Source organism: Culex pipiens, chromosome 3 (genome assembly GCF_016801865.2).
Source record: "Culex pipiens pallens isolate TS chromosome 3, TS_CPP_V2, whole genome shotgun sequence".
NCBI classification, from domain to species: domain Eukaryota; kingdom Metazoa; phylum Arthropoda; class Insecta; order Diptera; family Culicidae; genus Culex; species Culex pipiens.
The window spans coordinates 102856783-102880889 of NC_068939.1; the positions used below are offsets into that span (position 1 = coordinate 102856783).

Below are 24107 nucleotides of genomic sequence, written 5' to 3' on the forward strand. Positions count from 1 at the left end.
ACGCAAAATACGCTACACACCATTCAGCATCCGAATCCGTCCACCAGACGATGCCAATCGAGAGGGGACTCATGATTTGACTGAGGATAAATGTATCCGGCGAGAGAACGCGCGAGAGTATCCCCGAGATAAAAAAGGACCATTCTCTCGCAGGGTGGCTACCCAAACAATCGTTGAGAAGCCTTAGATACAAACTTAAATTGGCAATTAGTATCGCAGATCTAAGTTTACTTAAGTGATGTACAAGTACTTTGAGATGATTTTGATAATAAGTCTATTTTTTTTATTTGATCAATTGTTTGAGTCTTGGTTTGAGTATTAGGCCACCCTGTCCGGGAAGAGACTCCAAGGCTCCCCCACATTCACACACACACACATGCACATACGCGGACTGGCCTCTGCCTGCCTAGAAGCATCCTGTGTACGTAAAGGTCCATCCGAGAGCAGAGTATTGATCTGGAAAGCTTTTGGGAACGTCATGATTTTTCCTAGCAGATAACGACGGCAATGCAGAAAAGCAATCTATCAAAGTGTTCTGCAGCCTCGGGTCACCGTTAGAACAGCATCCAGCGGCCGAACCGAGATCCGGGTCGCGATCAAAGTGTCGATCCAGAAATCGGGAAATCGGGCGTTTAAAACTTTGCGAAACCCTCCACCTCAGAAATCAGTTCCTCCGCGCGAGTGTGCCAAGTGTGATTGTTGTTGGGGGTGCAAAAGAAAAATCTATCCTACGAAAGGTGGAAAGCTGAAGAAAAGTCGCCCCAGTCAGCAGACGGGCCTGGTTGTAGTGGTGGTTCTCCATTGCAAAAATAAATGTGAGCTCCAGATGAAATGATGATGGATGCTGCTGCCAGCGTTGGATGTGGCCAAATGGCAGCCGTGGGTGTTTTCCGAAAGTGCTTTTGCTAAAATGCCAACGAGTGTAAATAATGTGCGATGAAAATTGATACCCCCACGATTTGTGATAGCAATACAAAGGAAAAATAAAAGTTAAGGTACAAGGTCTAGCTCGGTTCTAAAGTTTTAGCCTCAACTTATGCCAGATAGGTGTAATATTTAACAAGTGAGGGGAAAGTGTTTATGTAAGGAAAGCAACAAAAGAAAAAATCAATAGAAGATTCGTACCTATGAGGTGAAACGGTAATAAGGATTGCCTTGTTTGCCTGCTAAGAATGCAACAAAGGACAGCTGTGGCAGGTCCGCAGACCTCGTCGTCCTCAGGAAAGGTTAGTATTGGAGAGCTGTTGCTAGTTCATATCTCTGCTCAGCATCATAAACTCTCTATCTGCCACGCGAGGGATTAAGATACATACACAATATAGTAGATCCACTGGTAGATCACTGGATTGTATACGTTAAGATGGACTGAGGTTTATGCGATACTATATCAGTGCTCAGGCAAATCTCCGAAATTTGGATTTGGAAGCTTTCAATCGAAATCATGCAATAACTTTATTAATGAACCTTTTGGCGGCGATTGCAAATGGGAAGGTAGTTCACGATTAGGGTGTTTTAAAAAATCTAACTATCCAGGAATATTTTTAGGTTTTAAAGTTGCACCTGTTTTACCTTAAAATGGCTGTAACTTTTGACCCTTAAGTCCAGAATCGATTTCTCAACATCAAAAAGGTTTGGTGAACTCCAATAGTGCTCAGAAAAACACTTTGCTCCAAAACATAATCCTGAAGTTCTACGCCCAAAAAACTTATTTCTGAGAGTTTGTTTGATGCTGATGATCCAGAATTGACTTCTTCTGACATATGGAAAGCTTGGACAAATAAAAAAAGTCAATTCGCATTTCTTTTCAATGTTTTTTTCGTTTTCTTTACCGAAAAAAAAACGAAACTATTGGCACTACGCCCCCCGGGGCATGGACTTCCTCTAACGTGGGATTTCTGCTCCAGCGCCTCTGACGAGACAGGAGAAACCGGGACCGACGTTTTACTTCACCATCCGATAGAAGCTCAGTGGATAAGGCGGGAATCGAACCCGCGTCTCATAGCATCATCGGGATCGGCAGCCGAAGCCGCTACCCCTGCGCCACGAGACCCAGCGAATATTAAAAAAACACATTATTTAATAAAATTTATGAGCCACCTTATATAAGCTAAGATCACTCTAGTTTCCATCTAAAACAGTTCAACCATGTTCGCCCAAAACAAAATAAACTGCATTTGAGCTCAATTGGAGCACTTTTGATAGGGATAAAGATATGCTTTTAGATGCTTTTAGACATCTAAGCTCAACAATGCATTTACCACAGTACCGTATTATTTTGAGTAATATAGACAATTTGAAAATTTAATAGAACTAAAAAGTGGTTGAAATCTCGACATTTTTATATCATTAAATTTTTTTATAAAAAATCACATTTAAATTATGTTTGCTATCGTGTTCCAAGATTTCGACCTAGTATGTCGAGGAAATAATAGGCTGAGATGGGTTTTTGATACTCAACCTAATTTTGGGAAATTGTTCGTAGTGTAGTGGTTCACCGGTTCCAAAAGTTTTCCAAAGTTTTCGTAAATTTGAAGTAACTTTCAATGTTTTTCCAAAGTGAAGGCGCATGGTAACTTACCAAAAACAGTTTGAAAAACAACGGATTCAAAGACATAAAAAGGGTTTTCTCGTAACTGATAATACAAAATGCCACTGGTTTATAGCTGGGTGCTGAATAGTGGTTCGCAAAACGGCCTCAATTTTGAACTGTCAAAGTGGAACCAATTTACTGTTCGCCAAAAGTGGAGAGTATTGTTATCGATCGAACATTGTTTTTTTTGCAAGAATGATTTTTTTTTGCTTTTGAGGACCTGAAGTTGAAGTCAAGATCGTCATTTTTTTATAATTATGAATGAAAGTTGTTTATAGAGTCGATGCGGTTGTACCATCCAGAAGCCTTCTTAATTATCTGGTCGCAGTTCTTCGTCACCCGTGAAAAAGAAAAACCTCTTTTAACCGAACGAAACTTGAAAACACATACAATTTTCCAGCAAAATAATGTAGAAAATTAGACAAAACTCGAGACAAAATAAAACGCATACCGTAAACTGGGGTGACTTTGATAGCCCGGGGTGACTTTGATAGGTTTTTCAAATGCCCGTCAAATCAATATCTAAACATTTTTGAGAATTTTGAGTATGTAAGCATTTAGGGATAGGTTATTATCTAACGTATGTGCAAAAATTTGACTGTTACATTGGATGTATCAAAATTAGTGACCAAATCAAATTTCTATCAATGTCAACCCGGGCTATCAAAGTCACCCCAGTTTACGGTACCACTGATTATAAAACAGCTCATCTACCTAAGAAAAAAGTCATGCTTGTGCTTGAACAGCCTCCTAGTTTGTAGATGTAAACAAAGTGGAATCATTAGAAAATCACGTTACGCATTGTTTCTATTCATCACCCAGGTTTATAGTTTGAGAGTTGTTAATCACCGTTTGTATGAAAAATAAGTAATTTCTGAAAACCTCAATTTTCGCCAATTGAAGGTTCTTTCTAAAGTTTTCTGCTTAGAATTAAGGCTATTTAAATAACAGCAATTGTACGCTTTAGGAGAAAATTGATTATTGATTACCTTATGTGTGACAGCTTTGAAAGATTAGTATAACCAATTTTAGCACTTTCTAATTTTCCTTGTACCGCTAAAGTTAGTTAGTTACGTCGTTTTGGCAGTTATGTGGTAGTAGAATTAACTAATTGCATTGCTAGTAACATTTCCTCATATTGGAAATATTGGAAATTGTAAGATTAACGATCGTACGAGCGATTGTTCACCTTGCCCCATATGGTTGTCTTGCCCCACTTTCCCCTAAATCGGTAAAAACACGATTTAAAACCATTTCTGATCACATTTTTTTTTTAATGCAAAAATTTGTTTCGATGGATCAACTATGGGTCCCTTGGAACGAGCTGTCAAGTAGGACTTGTTCTGTCAAGAAGGGCCATGAAGAATATTTTTTTTAAATTGATTAAAAAATCAATTTTAAATGCTTTGCGATAGAACAAAGGGTTATTGTACTCAGAAAAAAAGGCTTTATCGTTGTGAACAATAATGTCACATATTTGAGCTTAATTTAATTCCCAATTAGGCTGATACATTTTTTTTTCCCCCCTTTTAAAGTCGGGCCGAAAAATCAGGGGACAAAAAAATGTTTTTCAAAAAACTTAAAAATGTCAAAGAAATTTAAGTGCAATTTTCTGAAATCAATTTAAAATGCATTTCCCGGCGTTTAGAATCATGTTTAGCATGTATTTTAATTTTTGAAAATTTTCGATGTACAGTACCGTTTGACACGTTTTTTCAGGAACAAAGTAGCATTTTGAAAATTTTCTCAATTTTAACGCTATTGTGTTGGTTTGAAAAATTTAGTGGAAAATAAAAAAGGATAAAAATCAATATGCAAAACAGAAGGTTTTTCCATACTAATTCCTATACAAAATTGAAATGCAATGCGTAAAGTGTGGACACAACAGATCGCTCCCAAATTTCGGGGACTCGTTTAGGGGCCTTAAAACAACCGATAAAAACATGTTCTGAAAAATCGTCAATCTCGAGCCATCCTAATATACAGCAATTCCCCACGAAAACAGCATGATTCGAAAAAAAAGTTCTCCGATCGGGCTCAACATTTTTCTGGGAGTTCCTTAGCCGAAATAATTAGACCCATTTTTTTGTTTGGCCATTAGGGTGACCTACGCCGTGTTAGGGTAATTCGAAAAATGGCAATTTTCGTCGATTTTTTGCAAAAAGCTCATTTAAAAAAACTTAACGCCGCACCATTTCAACTGATTTCAGCTGTCTTGAGCGCAAACGAAAGGGTATTAAACAGGCTTTGAAGGAAAAATAGTTCGAAGTTTCAAATATCTAGCCTAACATTTAATAGGTCAAATGAAAACATAAAATGCTCTATTGAAGGTCTCGAGGCCAAAGAGCCTATGTCTGAAAATATTTTTATAAGATTCCTCGGAAAATTTTACATCACATATCAAAAAATTGTGAAGTTATGTTTTCAATATTCCGAGATACGATTTTTTGAAAATAAAAATTGGGTTTATCGACGCGCAGCGCGCAAAAACTGGAATATGGCGAAAACGGCAAAAAATCGACTTTTTTAAACTAAAACTGCGATAACTTAAAAATTTCAGCGATGACCTATACATGTACATGTTAGGGTACCAAAATTTTCGTAATTGAAATACCGTAAACTGGGGTCAATCGGGACACATGGGGCGAATTGGGACAGCAGTTTTAACCATGTTGGAGCACAATATTTTGATTTTTCTGGTTGGTTTCGGATAGAACAGACTCAGGCCAACAAAATGTGTACATCCATTTCCAAATTTAAAAGCTTTAAGTGGTCTAAAAACTGCTGTCCCTATTCAGACTGTAGTCCCGATTCACCCCAGATTACGGTACGCAACTTTTGGTACCCTACATACATCCCAGTCACTTAAAATTCTAGCAGTGCTGGTTCTGCCAGAATCCTGCTAGAACGGTGGAACATTTCTGCTAGATGGCTGTAAGAATTACCAGCTCTGTAAGAACTCTGCGATCTTATTTTACAAATGAAAATGTAAAAAAAAAGTTTAATGGCATAATTTTATTTTATTTTATATTTTTCTTCTCTATTTACAGCAAGTTGTTGAGTTGAACGGATATGTAATAATTTTAGTGGAAAGTCGTGATGGTAAAATTAAGCTGTACGGCAGTCCTGCCGATAAGGACAACCTCGAGGTCGCGGACGAAATATTGGACGTTAACGAACGAAAGCTGGAAGATTCGCCTAGAGCAGAGGTGATCAAACACATACATGAGGTAATCAAAGAAAAACAAATTGATTCAATCGTACTGCGATATCTAATGTCCCATTTTCTCTTTTTCAGTGCATACAATCCTGTATGATAAAACTTCGTGTTAAAAGACGAAGTGATTCGCGATTGGGTAAGTTTGAAAAGCTTTTTGTATTGAAACATAGAGTGCAGCACGAGCGATTAGATATTCATTCTATGTTTTCTCGAGTCTTTCTCAATGCTTTTTCACTGACTGTGAATTGTGGGAATTCGTGCTGGCAGTTAGCACCCAACCTGTAAAGCTGTGTTGAACTGCTGCATGTGTATGTTCTGCTATCAAACACACTTCCAGCAAACTTTGAGTTAGTATTGGAAGCCAGAAACAAGTTTTCCAACTAAGTTAAGGTTGTATTGCAATTAACTCCAGCACGTCTGGGCAGCACAAGAAGCACTACGGTGACTTATACAAGTGAATGGTCAGTGTCAGCCAGAGGCACGTAACCTGCCGTCAGTGGCATGAATTTACCGAGATCGTACGGCCAAACACAAACACATCGAAAAGGCAAAAAAAGAGTTGAGCGTTGAAGTCACATAACACGATGGCAGCTTTATACACTCACTCGCTCGATGGATACTTGAACCGTATAGGTACATATAGCATCGACAAAAGACATCGACGGTCAGGGAAAATTGCATTTTCAGATTGACTCACCTGTCGTGGGGGACAAACTTTTCATGGGGCTGAGGGAGAAAAATTTAATAGTTAAGTAACTTTATTTTACAAAATCTGGGGAATCCAATTATTTAACTAATGGTCGACAAAAATACGATCAATAATTATTTTGAACATAATTTCTTGCCTAATTTTCAGAAGATTCGATCAAATAGGATTTATACATAAGAACAGTCATTTTACTGTAAAAAACTAACTTAATCCACCTATATGGTTGGAGCCTTCCTCACTTTTTACCAACAATGGGTAATATGAGTGGTTTGGGTCATAACTCGAGACAGGGTTGCCAGATCTTCAATGTTGTGGACTCGTTAGAAAGGTCTTTCAATTACCTAACCAACGATATGTTGAATGATGGATCCGGACATCATTGGAAAGGTCTTTCAATTACCTAACCAACGATAGGTCGGATGATGGATTCGGACATCGTTTACATACATTTAAGGGAGATCCGGCATCGAAAAAGTACAAATATATCACTTAAGTGGTCATAACTCGAGACAGGGTTGCCAGATCTTCAAAGTTGTGGACTCGTTGGAAAGGTCTTTCAATTACCTAACCAACGATATGTCGGATGATGGATCCGGACATCGTTTACATACATTTAAGTGAGATCCGGCATCAAAAAAGTACAAATATATCACTTAAGAGGTCATAACTCGAGACAGGGTTGCCAGATCTTCAATGTTGTGGACTCGTTGGAAAGGTCTTTCAATTACCTAACCAACGATAGGTCGGATGATGGATCCGGACATCGTTTACATACATTTTAGTGAGATCCGGATATATGTCAAAACACATTTTTATACATAACTTTTGAACTAGTTATCGAAACTTCAAACAATTCAATAGCGATGTATGGGACCCTAAACCAAGTCGAATGCAACTGGTTTGGTCAAAATCGGTTCAGCCAGTTCTGAGAAAACTCAGTGAGAATTTTGGTCAAATACATACATACACACACATACACACACATACACACACACATACACACACACACACATACACACACAGACATTTGTTCAGTTTTAGATTCTGAGTCGATATGTATACATAAAGGTGGGTCTTTGAGCTTTTAATAAAAAGTTCATTTTTAGAGCAGGATTATAGCCTTACCTCAGTGAGGAAGGCAAAATCTGAAAAATATCAACAAATTCATGAAAATATTTCATGTTTCACATAATTAAAAAGTTGTTAAAAGTTCACAAGTGCCCAATTTGTTGCGCTCGCGAGTCATTCACCGCATATTTTTTACCACAGAATAATAACAAGGGTGAGACGGTAGAGAGTTCAGGAAAAAAAATTAATCGTTTTGAACTTTTGATTTTCATGGGTAGGGGAGAGTGGGAGACCTGATTCCCAATTCAGAATCAACACATGTTTGAAATACAATGTTTCAAATGTTTGAGGGGACTTAATGGGACAAATTGGCTGAAATTTAGGGTGAAGATTCTTTAGATCACAAATTTTAAACTAAAAATTTACTGAATGTCTCCGCTTGCCTGGGTTTCTGTGTTGATGGATAGTATAAGAGCGCCCACAAGATTCAGAATAGACATTGTTTATTTGAATTCCCAAAATAACAAAACATATTTGGAATGATTTTAGATTTTTGAAAGATTGTATTTTGACTATTAATATTTCATTTCAATTTTAAGAACATTTTTATTTGTTTTGTATAGTAAGTATGAGTCTATTCAGCTCGATTTAAAAAAAAATTTTTTTTTTTGGTGGGAATTTCAAAACTACAACAATGATGTGTTATAGAACAATTATTATTATTGTTATTGTTTATTCATGTAATGTTCTATTACATCTTGATTTAGTATGATAAATTCACAGCTACTTAGCCTCAACACTATTAAATCCTAATCGTTGAGCATGTTCAGCAATCATCTTTAAAACAAGGAATATTTGTACTAGCTTTCATGCTAGCAGGTAGTGTATTCCAAGTAGAATAGTTTTTCGTTTCATAAACACAATTCGCCCAAAATTCCGCGGAAAAAAATGTGGAACTATGTTTTTAATGGCAAAAAATTTTTAATGTCGTGTTCTGCAAAATAAAAAATAAGTCGAGTTCTGCAAAGTTCTAGGATCATTTAGACATCCTACATCCTCACTGGAAAAAATAATCGTTCCGATTTGTTGAGTTATGCTCCAACTTGGAGGCTTGGGCGTCCGTGTAAGTTTGACGTGCTTTGGGCGTTCCAGTGTTAACGAACTAACACGCCGGCGTGCCCTCCAATCAGCGATGATGCAGAAATAAATTCATCCAACGCTCAATATTAATATCCCGTGAAGCAAAGTCGTAAATAACACGATTACACGAATAAAACATTTCCGCGGTGACCTCCCATAAGAACAGTAGCAGCAAACAGTCAGTGTATCATGTTTTTCGACCCAAACGCTCACAGCCAACATTGGGTCGGTGTGCTGGCCTGGCTGGCCTACAAACAAATCTCGCTGTACACGACTCGCGAGTGAGTGCTGCTGGCTGCACCTCCTCAGTAAGATAAGTTTGGCGAGCGAATCGAGGCCGCGACACGGGAGCGCGATCTACGGCGGTGAAACTTGAGCGAGCTTTTTTTAATTGTTATTTGGGAGTGCAGCAACTGGTTGCTGATAAAATCCTGCTAGTTTGGATCCGTGATTTGTTTTAGTTCGTCAATTTGCGTGTAAAAACGGTCCTAGTTAGAGGTTGAAAAGCAAGTTAAATCTTTAGAGGAATTTCGAGTTTTTTTTCCTCATCTCGAACGGTAGGTTTTAACTCGTAAAAGCTAATGTGGAAGAACAACAGAAAAGAGAGGTGGTTGTGCGGTCGGTTTACGTGTGTGGAATTTCTCGTAAATAAGAATGTAACTAGTTTTATCTAGCAAAGAAGAGCTTCTTCCTCATCTCCAAGCCTGGTTTATCTGTGTTGCTTTTGGGCTCATGGTTGAGGCGTATAAGCAAGTGGGACGCGCATGGGGTGAACGGAGGAGCAAAGCTCACCAATGACCTCCCCCCGAAAGAAGAAGGAACATCAACACACAACGGCGAGAGGCTGGAAAAGTTAACACACATACTCTCCAAGCTCGCAACATCATCATCATCGCCGAGTGGCGCGCGTTCGGTCTGATCTTCAGTGAGTGAGTGCGCGAGAGAAAACGGGCCATTTCTGTAAAAATTGTCGACGTCACTTAATCCGAATATGAGCAGACCCCTCAATGGTGCTGGAGGGCTGTTGTGCGAAAAGTCACACGCGAAAAAGTTAAAAGTTAATTTGGCAAACCAAAGGAAAATTGTCCCACAAATCGTTTATTCAGTGTATCAGTGATCAGCGTGATTTGCAACGAGGTGGAAAGTGTGACTCACTTTGCGAAACACACAACTCGTCGTCGTCACCAATTCCCGATGGATTTCCAGACTACAACCATTCCTAAATGAGAGATACCTAATAGGTACCAAAGGGTGTGATTTGCGTTCGAAGAAAAATGTAAGGAAAATATTTTACCGATGATTAATCGTGAATTTTGCTGTAGTGAGAACGTGTCGCACAGTAAAATAAGCATATTTTAATTACGCTAAACCACATCGGTTTTTGTCTGTGTTTGCAGTTTTTTTGCCTTTTCCAAAAGTAGCATAAGTTTCGTGCGGGCACCTTTTGCTGAGAATTACCGAAAAGGAAACCAAATGTTATGAAATTTTGGTGTGCATCCACGTCAAGTTGCTCAACGGCAAGAAGTGTTGTGTTGTGTTTTTGTTTTCCGACGAATTCCGTATCGTGGTGTTGGTGTTTACGTCTGCTGGAGGCAGCAGAAGCCTTTACGTGCATTGAGTGTGAATTAACACCGAACAACGAGAGTGTAATCGAAACTAATTGAATGACGATTGGTGGTGTGTTGGGCTTGAAATAATCACCACTGCAACTACTCTATACAGGTATGCTGCTGCTTCTGCTACTGTTCCTTTCAAAGACTCCGTCGCGCGTTTCATAAGCTAAATGACAAAGTATGGTGGACCGTACTTTTGTACTACTTTGAATTAACAGTGATGCTAGATCAAAATGATAACAGCCGATTTCATAATTAAAATGATTTCCATTTGACTTAGCGTGAAGACTTCCATCATTGCCATGATGTTTCGTTCAAAGATATAAATTTTGCGTCGCTATCAATATTTTGACAAAATTCCTTCAACAAGTTGTTTAGAATAGTGCCCTACACATGCTGATTCCTTTTGGTAACGATTATCCCATTCCTTGTAAAGTTATGGAAATCACCAACTAGGACGTCAATGACTGTGCCACAAAATTATATAAATTTTGAAGCACTTTTGATTTAGATCAAAAATTCTTTCAGTGGCTTCAAGAAGGCAACAAGCGGCACATGCTGATTCCTTTTGGTGCTGAAATTCGTTAAATTGAATTTAATACAGAATATTTTATAGTGATGATCAATTTTCTTCAAAAATGATCAACGGCTTCACCTTAAATCTAACATGATAATGCTGAAATTATTTGATTGAAAAAATAAGTAGGGAAAGTGGGGCAAACGGCCATATGCGGCAAAAGGAACAATTCAAGATTTTTTTAGTCTTATAAACAAATTTGTGTATCCCGCTTACTCCGACAGACATTGACATAAGGTGTGAGGGGGATAGCTCAATGTTAACATTTGTTTTAAGGATTGATCGCATTTCCCCTATTATTTACCTCTGCTCTGCTTATTGAGAATCGACAATCGGGACAGTTTAATTAAATATCATCATTGTAAAGCCATCACAAGTCAAGAAAAGTTGAAATAAAAAAAAACATTTTTTGGTTTTCAGTGAGTTAATACAAGTTTCAACATGAAAAAAATAGAAAAATAAAGATGTGAACAAATTTTCGTATCAATCATCTTGCTATTACACAGTTGTTTTGAGTTGTAGATTAAGGCCTTTACAAATATGTTACAAAGGTTTTGTCCCTTGGCTCTGATAGGACTTGAAGGTAAAAGTAATGAAAACAAAATAAATAATTCCAATATTCCAACAAGGCACATTTAATTTCGATATATATGTACTGTCCTAATCAAGAAAAAAAAATGATGATGACAATTTTGAGAAATTTTAGAAAACGAGAGAAGCTAAAAGCATTTTGAAACCATGGCATAGGCGTCCGAAGGTTATGTGGGGTGAGTCACCCAAAACGTCTTTTACGCAAATGGACCGTCGTTTTACTTCCCCATCCGATAGAAGGCGTGATCAGGCAAATCTCGTCTCGAAAAATGCCATCTGGGATTGAACCCAGGCCTTACTGAGGAGATAGGCTACCACGCTAACCACTAAACTACCGGACCCGGCAAAAAAAAAAGACAATAGCCTTACAAATTATTTTCATTGGCATAAGCGGTCGAGCCACGAAGCCTAGCGGTAACGCTTCCGCCTCGTAAGCGGTAGATCGGGGATCAAATCCCGGCTCGGACCAATGCAACTGGTGAGCTTAGCTTAGCTGAACCTTATCATGACACCTTAGGGAAGGCGATCTACGGAATGTTGGCATTAACCTTAACATGTTAATATTTAGTTAGGAAAAAGCCACTGAAACCGCTTTGTAAATGCGTCCCCGATACTCTTCATGGGTCATGAGAAAAATTTTCTATACTTTACTTTTACTGAATCAAACCCACGGCCTATTTTCTAAAAAAGGCTTTTCAGACATTATTTATTAAGAACTTTTTAAATAGTTCAGGAAACTTATAAAATGCTATCTTTCATGTGTCAATTACTCGTCAAAGGTTGCAAAATAAGACATGACAAAAAATATTTTTTTCTTGGCTGACTCTTTGAACATGTGGGATTACTTCTGAAATGAAAATCATTTACATTTGTTTTGTGTACAAATATTAAATAACATGATTTAGCTGATATAATTGATTTTTTTGTCAAGTAAGATGTTGTTACTGGATTTTTAAGAATAAATTTGATATTTCCTTAACCAAGCATAAACCAGTTGTAAGGATACAAAACATGTTTTGTAATTGAAAATGTTATAGTCCATTACTGTTGAAAGCTTTAAAAGACATGTATTTCATGAGTATGACATAAATAAAACTATAACATAAGTTCTGCCTGTGTGGATCAATCGGAACGCACACTGGACTCACAATCCAGAGGTCGCCGGTTCGAATCCCGAGGCAGGTGCAAAAATTCTAAGTGTTACTATAAGTATTCGGTGCCCTCTCCCCGTGCCATACCTTCACACTTTGGAGACCCTGGAGGCGGAGTCTTGTCGCAAAAAGAACGATACACACCTGTGGATCCGTTGACGAAACCGCAAGGTTTAAGAGGGCCACATTATAAGGTGTTATGTCGATTCCCGTATAGCATAACTTGCTGTTGATGGATTTCAAAATAAGCAAACAAATTTAATACTTGCAATTCAAAATTTCCAAAGCACCTTTAAAAACACTCCGCTTGCTTCCATGGAGAGACCCCCATCGTCTCCCAAGCTACGAAAGCAGATGTCAGCTTATCCATCTGGACTCTTTGGCTCTTCGTCGCAACGCCGCACGTGTAACCGCTGTTGCCGACCTGCTCACATCAAGGATTGATTGCCCCTCCCTACTCGGTGAGCTGAATCTGCAAGCTAGATCTCGTGTGCTGCGCGGAGGTGCCTTCTTCCGAATCCCACTTGAAGCTGCCAACTACAGTGCACACGGCTCCATCATCGGACTTAAACGGACCTTCAATCGAGTAGCCTCAATTTTTGATTTTAATGTGTCATGTGATATTTTGAAAAAGCAATTTTTAGAGTTTTTTAGATGTAATTAAATTATTATTGTGTAACATAGTCACAGTATCATTGGGGTCATTGGTGGCCTGTTGATACTTAATAAACAAACAAACAAACAAAACATATTTTAAGTTTAAACTGAAATGAAATGTTACATCATTACATAAACAAAAAAATACTTACAAAAACCTTTACTCCAAACCATTAGAACAAAAATATAATCAAGGGTTTTGAAAAGGATTTTTAAAAGAGAGTAAATTTATAAGACTACCGTTATCAGGGGTGACATTGGGTCTGGGTGGTGAGATTTGATCATACAAATTTCAACATTTTTGTATGATCCAATCTTACCCCACAGACCCAATGTCGTCCCGAATGATGGTACTATAATACAGCTGATTCTTTGAACACTCGTACTCATGAAAAATATTTCGCATGAAGTTTGCAACAGTTATTTGCAGATCAATTTTCATTATAATCTTTTTGCCATTTTTCAGGTTCTTCTCAATTAAACTTAATTCTGTTTAAAGCGGACATCTAGAGAAAACTTTGCTGAAAAAAATCTCGTTCCTAGAACAATTCCTGCCATTTTGGTAGCTTCTTAGATTTTTTTTTCAAATTGCTCGAAAAATTATTAGGAATCTCCTGTTTCCAACATTGAAGCATGTGAATACGATTCGAACGAGTAACACTGTTGGATGACTTCTTTTGACCCTTTCTTCATGTTTGAGCATAATTTGACCGATTATTCGACTCCTAAAAAAAATCATTTTTTCTCAGCGTTTAGGCTGTAGTGACATCATCATAAATCTGGGCTTTTAAAAGGCACACCAAAACAATCGGTACAGTTTTACCAGCTTGATTCTTACAAATTGGAAAACGAATCTTTGGCTCTTTGAATTGAACGAATTGGTTGAAATTTGAGTTTTTCAGCCATTTCTTTGCGTGACGGGACAACGAAAGAAGCAGATTTATGAAAAAAAAAAAAACTCCTCTTTTGGTGAATATTTTTGGCGTTTGCAGTAAGAAAACGCATTTAATGCTCATTGCAAATAATGAATCATAATAAAATGCAATCTATTATTTATAAAATCATATAGTAAATTGAAAAGAGTTACATTTTGGTGCTACACCACTAAGAATCGGTAATTTTAGTTTCCCCTCTAAAGGGTGAGAGTGTTCAATTTTTTCAAACGATAGGCATTTAATGTAGAGTTCATCAAATTTCACCATATTTTGGGAAAATTTTGGTAAACTACCGTAATCTGGGGTGAATCGGGACAACAGTCTGAACAGGGACAGCATTTTTTAGAGCACTTAAGGGTACACAGCAACGAAGGAAGTTGTTGTCTTCTTATTCCAAAATTGTCAAACTTACGGACCCAATCCTGCAACAATGTGATTGTAAAAATAGTCAAACTTTGTTGTAAATTACTTTGTGGACAGTACTTTAGGGGATGAATAGAAAAATTATTTCGATAGTACCCGTAGTTTTGAAGATACTAAAATGTCTGTTACAAAAATCTGGGTGCAAAAGTTCAGGTTGATGTGCACCGTTAAAGCTTTTAAATTTGGAAATGGATGTACAGTTGAACTTTTCAGCACTTGTTTCGAATAGTAACACTTTTCAACATATTTTTGATTTAAACGATTTATTGACAAAATACATGAAAATTTTGACTTAAAATTTCACTCAATGGGTGTTTTTCGGAATTGCAAAAAATGTTGTATGGAACTCGTTGCAAAACTTGATTTTTTCAGCACTCTTCGTATTTATCCAACTCGGTGAACCTCGTTGGATAAATGTACGACTCGTGCTGAAAAAATCCTCTTTTTGCAACTTGTTGCATAAACTACTATTGTTATTCAGAAATTACGAGAAGTGCATCATTTTTTACACATATTCACCCCCACAAAACCGTGAAAACGTAGCAAAAATATAGTTTTTTGTTGTTGTTTTATTAGAACCATTCTATTTTATTTAGTTGTATTTTCCCTAATGTCATTGCTCTTCTTATATTTCCTCCAGTGATTTACTTGGATGGCTTGCATAAACATTAATGAAAAAATAACTGTGGCACGAGCAAATTCAATATAATAAGCCGGTAACAAATTGGCCAGTGCAAATTATTAACCTACATTGCTTTGTATGTTACCACTTATCTTCATCCCGTGTTTGTTTGTACATGTATCTCCACAATCAACCGAAGAAACACATAACAAACGTGTGGCTCCGCTAACCGTGAGCAAAAATTAATTGTTCAATATCGTTCCACTACACCATAAAGGTGCATTCCGGTTTAATTTTGCAATTTATTTATAAGGAACTATGTACGCTATATTGGGTTTCTTTAATAAATAGTTTTTCTAAATTTCAAAAATCTTTAATCTTTTCACAAAACCGCAAAACATTCGACAAAACACTTGTCCTCCGCGCTCGCACATTTTTCTCGTGTGAACCAAACTCGGATGGAGGCTGTGTGAAATTTGATCCATTCAATAATATCTTCTGCGAGTCATTACTGGGAACTTATTTTTTGCGTTTTCTGTCCGCAAAACACTGGCCCTCATGTAAGGTGGTTTAGCCACTACGTGTATGTCGCACATAATCTAGTTTTTTTTTGCTGTCATCGTGAAAGTTAATTTCCTCTTTTGTCTCGGTTTGACAGATTTTTTTCTCTCATCTTTCCCTTTTCCAGCTGGCGAGTTGGGAAACGCCGTTCAAGATGCATTCGTCATCGCAGTTGAACAGCAAGCTAGAGAAAGGCTGCAGCGGTTGTCAGCCCTCAAACGGATCACACCAGTGGACATGTCCCAACTTTCTATAAAGGTAAGATAAAATACCGGACAACGATGTGGGCTATTTTCTTAACATTGTGTTCTAGATATTACGGGAGATGATACTGGAGGATATATTTTTTTTTAATTTTCTCTACACTTTTTTCATGTTGAGTTGACATCATTTTTTCTTTATTTTAAGCTGCAAAGAAATATTTTTTCATACAAAAAAAGAAAGGAATATCCTTTGGAGGAATGTTCAAATTAACTGGGAGCACTGGGGCAAGGGCTTGCCAAGACGAGGGTTAAAGTTTGCAAATGCAAATGATTTGTTTTTCCCGAATCCTGAGCACTGTGAAAATCTGTTTCCTTACTATCCTTTTTATGACTTGGGTGACTTCGAAATTACTCTTTTTTCGAATAACGAATTCATATTTTGATCAATTGTAACTAAAAATCAACATTGCATTGTTTTTTTTTTATTTTATAACATTCAAAATGATTCAAAATATTTGCAATAAAATGAGTTTCAATTTCTTTTGGTTTGATTTCCAGATGGCTTTATACTTTTATGTATATCTGTCTCACGTTTTGTCTCACACCGCGTTCTGCTTGATACTGGCCGCTCTTACTGTCTCTTTACCATGTTCACTTTACTCACAAACAAAGTGCGGTCACGCCGGTACGTGACAAAGAAAGGCCTAAGCAGTATGTGATACCTCCTCCAACTTTATACTTGCTGCGTTGTTCAATGTCTATTATCACAACGGGCTCATAATGAGCATGTGTATTGGCTCTTTAACCTGTCTAGACAACTGTGGGTCGATGTTCATGAGTTCGGTTCACTTTCCTGTCCATGTGACATAGTATCGCTGTGTGGGGAGCGTAGATTTACTTACATATTTCCGTACAGATAAGAATGCATTGTTCAAAGTTATGCAAGGCATCGACCGTGTTTGGTGATATGAAGTAGTGAAACTAATCTTTGGAGACCAACCAACACAGTTTGAATCTCTTTTGATGAATAAAATCTCTGAATTTCTGTAATTGTAAATACAAGGTTCAATTCGTTTTTATGCAATAATGTTTGCGAGTTTTTTAACTAAATCAATTAAAAACTACATAAATTAAATTAAGTCCAGATTTATCATGACAGTGTTGCCAAGATCATTTGACATTCGCAATCATAAATCATAGAGAAATGAACTTTGGATAAGTTTGTTTGATTTTTATTATACACAGAAAAAAGTTGAATTTTGGAATGTTGAAAATTTGGTAGGTTGAATATTAACTCTATTTTTGAGTAATATTACTGAAAAAATGTGTAAAAATGTGAACCTGATGAATATTCATCAAAACTGTTTACATTTTTTGCACGTGTGTGCGTGTGCGCTCGTGACGTCACGCTGTAAAACCTAATTGTTGTCGAACGAACCGGGTTACTTTTAGTTTAAAACCCTCTTTACACTGACCACCATACGTTTGATTTGATTGTAAGTGTGAGTCCCGTTTAAAAAAAATGCATGAATTGGTTAGAGTTAAAAGAATATTTCATTTTCCCAGTTGCTCAGGATTGATTTTGATCGAAGTGATTGAAAGGTTTATTTTGATCGAATTGATTCAAATTTTCCACAAAAGCATAAAATAGAACAGAAAACATCTTACCGGCTCACTTTTTTCTCCTTTCTTCAAATTGTACAATTTTTGAACAGTGTGCAACTAGTTATTGTGTGTTTGTTGTTTTTTAAGTGAATCGAAATTTTTAAAATAGTGGGTTTTTTACTGGGTGCTGAATAGTGGTTCGCAAAACGGCCTCAATTTTGAACTGTCAAAGTGGAACCAATTTACTGTTCGCCAAAAGTGGAGAGTATTGTTATCGATCGAACATTGTTTTTTTTTGCAAGAATGATTTTTTTTGCTTTTGAGGACCTGAAGTTGAAGTCAAGTAATCTTAAGAACATTGAAGGCGAGATCATCATTTTTTTTTATAATTATGAATGAAAGTTGTTTATAGAGTCGATGCGGTTGTACCATCCAGAAGCCTTCTTAATTGTCTGGTCGCAGTTCTTCGTCACCCGTGAAAAAGAAAAACCTCTTCTAACCGAACGAAACTTGAAAACACATACAATTTTCCAGCAAAATAATGTAGAAAATTAGACAAAACTCGAGACAAAATAAAACGCATACCACTGATTATAAAACAGCTCATCTACCTAAGAAAAAAGTCATGCTTGTGCTTGAACAGCCTCCTAGTTTGTAGATGTAAACAAAATGGAATCATTCGAAAATCACGTTACGCATTGTTTCTATTCATCACCCAGGTTTTTTACATAGTAAAATCTTACTAATTTTAAAATGACCAATGTTGTAAAAATAAATACCATGCGGATCCTATCAGTATCTGAAAAAATAAAATGAATCAAAAGCTGAAACCTCATTTTTTTAGTAGAATATGTTTAGGATAAATAGTCTTTCGTATACATTTCAACTATTCCTCCAATGAGTGGGTCGGTGCATTAAATAACTAACCGCGTCGTGAGGTTTTTCTACGGTGTCAATCCAAAATTACAACAAGTGGTCATCGTATAATTTATCAAGTTATCGTTGTTTTAGCGAGAAAAAAATCTATTATTTCTTTTCAGTTTTCTGGGTTTTGCGCGAGTTGCATAAAAAACCTAGTTTTTGTTTTCGCATCTCAAAATCATGTTGATTAAACTTCACTGTTTTTGTATCAAATCAAATCAAATTATTCGCTCTACAGCATTGCCTTGGCGTTCTCGATTGCGAGATTCCTACTCGAAACTAGGTGTTCGAAGGCTTGATTGTTGAGGCAATTGCAAACCTCTTTTTACACTTAGCTTCCATCCACCCCGGGATTCGAACTGACGACCTTTGGATTATTAGTCCAACTGCTTACCAGCGACTCCACCGAAGCAGGACCCAGGGAGACGACTCCTACACCTGGACTGAGCTAACGACCTAACCTTTATTTTTAGGTTAGTCCGGGGCCAACATTTACTTCCCGTCCGACGGAAGGCGTGATCAGACAAATCTCGTCTCGAAAAATGCCACCGGGACCGCCTGGGATCGAACCCAGGCCGACTGGGTGAGAGGCAATCACGCTTACCCCTACACCACGGTCCCGGCTCACTGTTTTTGTATAGGTTATGTAAAATCTAACGTCATCTGGGGTGAATCGGGACACATGGGGTGCATTGAGTCATCTGTTTAAGCCAATTTAAGAATGCAGGCTCATATATGTATTTTCATTATTTTTGAGTAAATAGCATGTGATCAGAATAGATTAACCCTCTACTGCCCAAATTTTTTTTTCGAAAATATTTATTTATCCCGTGTTTAGGAGGTCATTTTGAGCAACTTTTGTTCTACGAAAAACTTTACTTTTCTTGTTTTATGTTTTTCTTGTTTCATTTTTAGTATTTTAATTTGCATTTATCTTGTTTAGTTTATGTTTGTTTTTGGTAGTATTTGGCCTACTCTACCACCTAATATAATTACATTTCGCCTATCTATTTTTTTCATGTTTTTACAGTCACTTTATCAATTTTTTGCATGTTTTTCACATTTTCTGCTATAGAATCACACCATCATCATTTAAATTGCAAAAGAATGCGTAGAGGCATAGTCTGGGACACTACAAAAATTACTGCATACCTCTTTTTACTGAAAATATAGGAAATGTTAGTAAAAAACACTGCCAAAGTTGACCCCTAAAAAAATGACATTTTTAAAAACATTGGCAAAGTCACATAAAACAAGTTTAACTTCCAACCCTGAAATTTTCTAAAATTTAAAGAGTTCTTCTTTCCAATGCTTTTTAAAGATCAGAAATCGGTTGAAAAATGGATTTTTGGCGATTTTTTAGATCGAAGCCCGTCTAGAGGCGGGGTTAGGTTGTAGAGGGTTAAAGCGCAGATGTGGTTTAAAAAAAGTTGGGTTGTTTTAAAACATTTTCAATTTTTTTTTTTGCTTTCCTTCCTTTTTTATTTCTAGCTGAATCAGCAAAGTCAAGCAAAAGGAGGTACTACACAAGATCTAAGTTTCCTGAAGGAAGCCTCGCCAATATACGTAACGTCACTTTCGAGCAACACCGTTTCCGTAACCAACACCAGCACAACGGTAACGGCAGGAACGAAGTCGAACTGCTCAGCTGGGTCCAATTTACAAAACACTGCAACCAATAACAATAACACGGTGAAACAAATAGGTAATGTAACAGCAACCACCGCGTTGACCGCTCTCACCGCAACTAATCCGGTGGCTGGGTCAACAGCAGCAGCTGTGGCGAAAACTGCTCAAAATGTGATCAACTCCAACGTCGGCCCAAAGCCAACCACTAATCAAATCCAATCAGCTGCACCTCTGTCCTCCAACGTCAGTATCTACACGAATGTTGGTTCCTCGTCGGCGTCCGCCCGTTTGCCGAATGCCTCCTCCGCCGTCGTGACACCTAACGTAGCATCGACGTCCACGTTCCGTGGCACACCGGCAGGGGCCGCAGGGACCATACTCAAACCTAACGAACAGCAACAATTCAATCTGAATAACAACACTAACGCCATCAACAACAATATTGTTAACCTGAACCATAGTCTCCTAAACAACAACAGCATTAATAGCAATATAAGTAAAACTGGTGCTGGTAGCAGTTCTTGTGGTAGTTATTACAGTAATCTAACGAATCCGATCATTACGAACGGTCACGGTCCCAAGCGAGAGGTAATCTCATAATTCCGTATTAACCATCACCTTTACTAACGGCATGTAAAAATGTTGTACAACTTAATGTTTAAACCGTGCACTCTCTTATATATATCTTTCATACCTTCCTCCTCAGCTGGCCACACTCTCCGAGGGTGAACTCGAGCCACAGGAGGAGCCGTATGAGACGAGCAGTAACATATCAAGGGGAGGCACCGAAGTACTACTAGGCGACCAAAGCTTACGACAAGGAAATCAGTAAGTCACCATTCTTATTCAATCTCATATTTATAATTTCCAATAGTAAAGAACCTCAATGCTTCCAACCCAAGCCACAAGTGTTTGGAGGCATGGCTTCAATGAGAACAAAAATACACCACGGAGTGCCAGATCGTCCATGTGGAACATCACTATTCAGCACACGGGAACATGAATAGATGAGTCGTATATAATGCACTTTTGCCAATGAATTTATCGCCAAAGTGGGAGCCCGGCCCGGAGAACCGTAACGTGTGCCACACACGATGTTTCCGGCGGGGCTGATGTTTATTTCCTGTCTGTCATCGTCGCACCGGCACCGCCGGTGATGTTCTGAATCTTGTACTTGCAGTTCGTAAATGTGTCACACGTATATATATCGTGTATCATAATGAGTTGTCGTCCACAAGTGGTATTGAATCAGAGCAGGTGGGTGGGACCGAGGATAGTTAAACGCAGCTGCATTGTACCCTAAAGTGTGTGTATCTATGTGAACTCATGGAAAAAAATAGTTATTTTTATGAGTAGGGCTTACATTCAGTGTTGGCTCTTACGGCAGTTAATGAAATTCGTTATGGCCAAAGTACTTCCACCCATTGGCCCGTGTCACGTTAATGGACCACATGTGCGTGTAGCACTGCACAAGGCTATAATATGATTTGTATTCACGTAAAAGCTTTGCAATACATTTTGGTCTACTATTTCTGGCTGGAATGCCTTGTTAGTAGGTACGCGAGAATGTACTGTAATAAATTTGGCATCGAAATGCGCAGAATGAAGTTAGTTTTGGAATAAACCATATGATGGTAAACGTGAATAAACGTTGTTGTTATCAATTAGTAATAGTTGACCCATGAAATGCACCTGCTGGCCTAAAACTCATTTAATTTTTTTATGGACTCGTCAACCAACCAAAATTATGAATCACTTTTAATATCTCAACTCATCTTTTTATTATTTTTTTTATTTAAAAGAAATAACTAAATCCTCAAATGGCAGATAAAACTCTAAACTATGACTATGCAATAAATTCTGAACTAGGCTATTACAAAACTGCTTTTTATCTTGTATGCTTTGTATCTATTTAAAAAAAACTGAAAATAAAAGAGTTCCTCACCTTACCGAGAAAAGACTATATAATCACTTGAAAAATGAACTTCTTAATTCGAACTCGTAGACCCACCCTCATGTATACCTACTAGGGTGGGAACGGATTTTGAAAAGTTTTCAAATCAAGTTCTGGTGTGGTTTCCCTTGTAGAGCATACCCATAGGGACACTCACGCCAAATTTCAGCTCTTTTGGTTGAAAACTGGCTTGTCTCAAGCGGGTTCAAGTTTACATGGAAATTACTATGAGAAATTTTGAATTTTCGTTCATTCGCTCCTACAGGCCTGGAGATAACATGTAGAAACTTCTAGGATGGCCAGAAATGAGCGGAATCGTCTGGAGAACAACTTTCCCTAAGAGACCAGGTTGATTCGTTCAACCCCCATCGAGCTCAACGGCTATACATCCGGAGTTTTCGGAACCAAAGGTTTTCACCAGAAAAGCATCAAATTTTCCTTAGCATGCTATTAATGCTTGATGAACACCGCGACGCCACATGTCAAACAGCTACCACGTGGACAAGCATCGCCTATAAAAAAATACTTTTTATTACTTTTTGAACTATAGAATTATCATTTATGGTGATCCTGATACTATTTAGATGTATTCTAAACCTCCAAGTAAGAAAACAACTTTTATGGTGCAAATTTTACAATCACGTGGTAGCTGTTTGACATGTGGCGTCGCGGTGTACATCAAGCATTCATAGCATGCTAAGGAAAATTTGATGCTTTTCTGGTGAAAACCGTTGGTTCCGTAAACTCCGGATGTATTGCCGTTGAGCTCGATGGGGGTTGAACGAATCGACCTGGTCTCTTAGAGAAAGTTGTTCTCCAGACGATTCCGCCCATTTCTGGCCATCCTAGAAGTTTCTACATGTTTTCCCCAGGCCTGTAGGAGCGAATGAACGAAAATTCAAAATTTCCTATAGTAATTTCCATGTAAACTTGAACCCGCTTGAGACAAGCCAGTTTTCAACCAAAAGAGCTGAAATTTGGCGTGAGAGTCCCTATGGGTATGCCCTACAAGGGGAACCACACCAGAACTTGATTTGAAAACTTTTCAAAATCCGTACCCACCCTAATACCTACCTACCTCAGAATCAAATTCTGAACATATGTCTGTCCAATAATGCACTCAATTATTTCACTTGCTAAACTGATTTGGACCGTTTTGGTATCATTCGATCCGTCTTGGGGTCCCATAAGATCCTAGTTAATATAACGATCTTTAGAAAAGTACTTCAAAAGTGATGCTTCAAAACAATTATGGCTTAAGGTCAGAAAGTTGTAAAAAGGGTGGTTTTTGTAAGAAACCCCGTGTCATTATATATTTTTAGAAAGGAATTTGTAAGATCTTTGAGCCTAAAACGCCGAAGATATGATAGCCATATTGAAAGTTATGACTTAAGTGTTATTTATATACTTTTTTGAGGCCAGATCTTAGATTTTTTTTATGAAAATGAAGTCCGGATCAATCATGGTAGGATATTAAAGATCCACCAACCCTGTCAGAAGATATGAGTACATGATGTTTGATTTTGTATTTGTATCTGCATCTGCAGCCACCTCAAGGTGGATTAAGTAATGTTTTTTTATATTTTTTTGTCGCCGCTTGTAGAGGTATGGTTAAGTAACAGTTTGTCAAAAAAAAGTGGACGCCAGAAGAATGTAACTGCCAGTCTGCCACCGAAGTTTTAATTTTGATTTCTATGCTGAATGTTTGTTTTCATGTTCGCAGGATAAGATTATTCTCGCCGTACTTCTGTAAACATCAACCAATCCCGCTATATTGAGATTGTTTCTGTTCCTGATTACTGTTTTTTTTGTAAACAAGCATGGCTGACTGATTCTGAATGTTTGTTAAGCAAAAAAAAATTTTTTTCGGAAAAAATACTCAAAATCTAAAAAACAATTTTGAAGTGCTCAGCTGGATCATCAAAAACTTATTTCCAG

General features: G+C 37.6%; 1 protein-coding gene across 4 annotated transcripts in view; it reads left to right on the forward strand.

Annotated features, from left to right (window-relative positions):
• Positions 1–479: 479 nt before the first annotated feature.
• Positions 480–24107, forward strand: part of LOC120418282 (protein PALS1) — a 67942-nt gene continuing 44314 nt past the window's right edge. For 3 of the 4 annotated variants that reach the window (XM_039580609.2, XM_039580610.2, XM_039580611.2), the window contains exons 1-6: positions 480–1226; positions 5641–5820; positions 5889–5946; positions 15985–16115; positions 20078–20803; positions 20922–21043. In XM_039580609.2, coding sequence (XP_039436543.1) covers positions 1173–1226; positions 5641–5820; positions 5889–5946; positions 15985–16115; positions 20078–20803; positions 20922–21043 — 1271 coding nt within the window. In that variant the 5' untranslated portion in view covers positions 480–1172. Of the gene's footprint in view, positions 1227–5640; positions 5821–5888; positions 5947–9039; positions 10450–15984; positions 16116–20077; positions 20804–20921; positions 21044–24107 lie in introns of those variants that run through there. The other variant, XM_052709304.1, reaches the window with a different exon arrangement.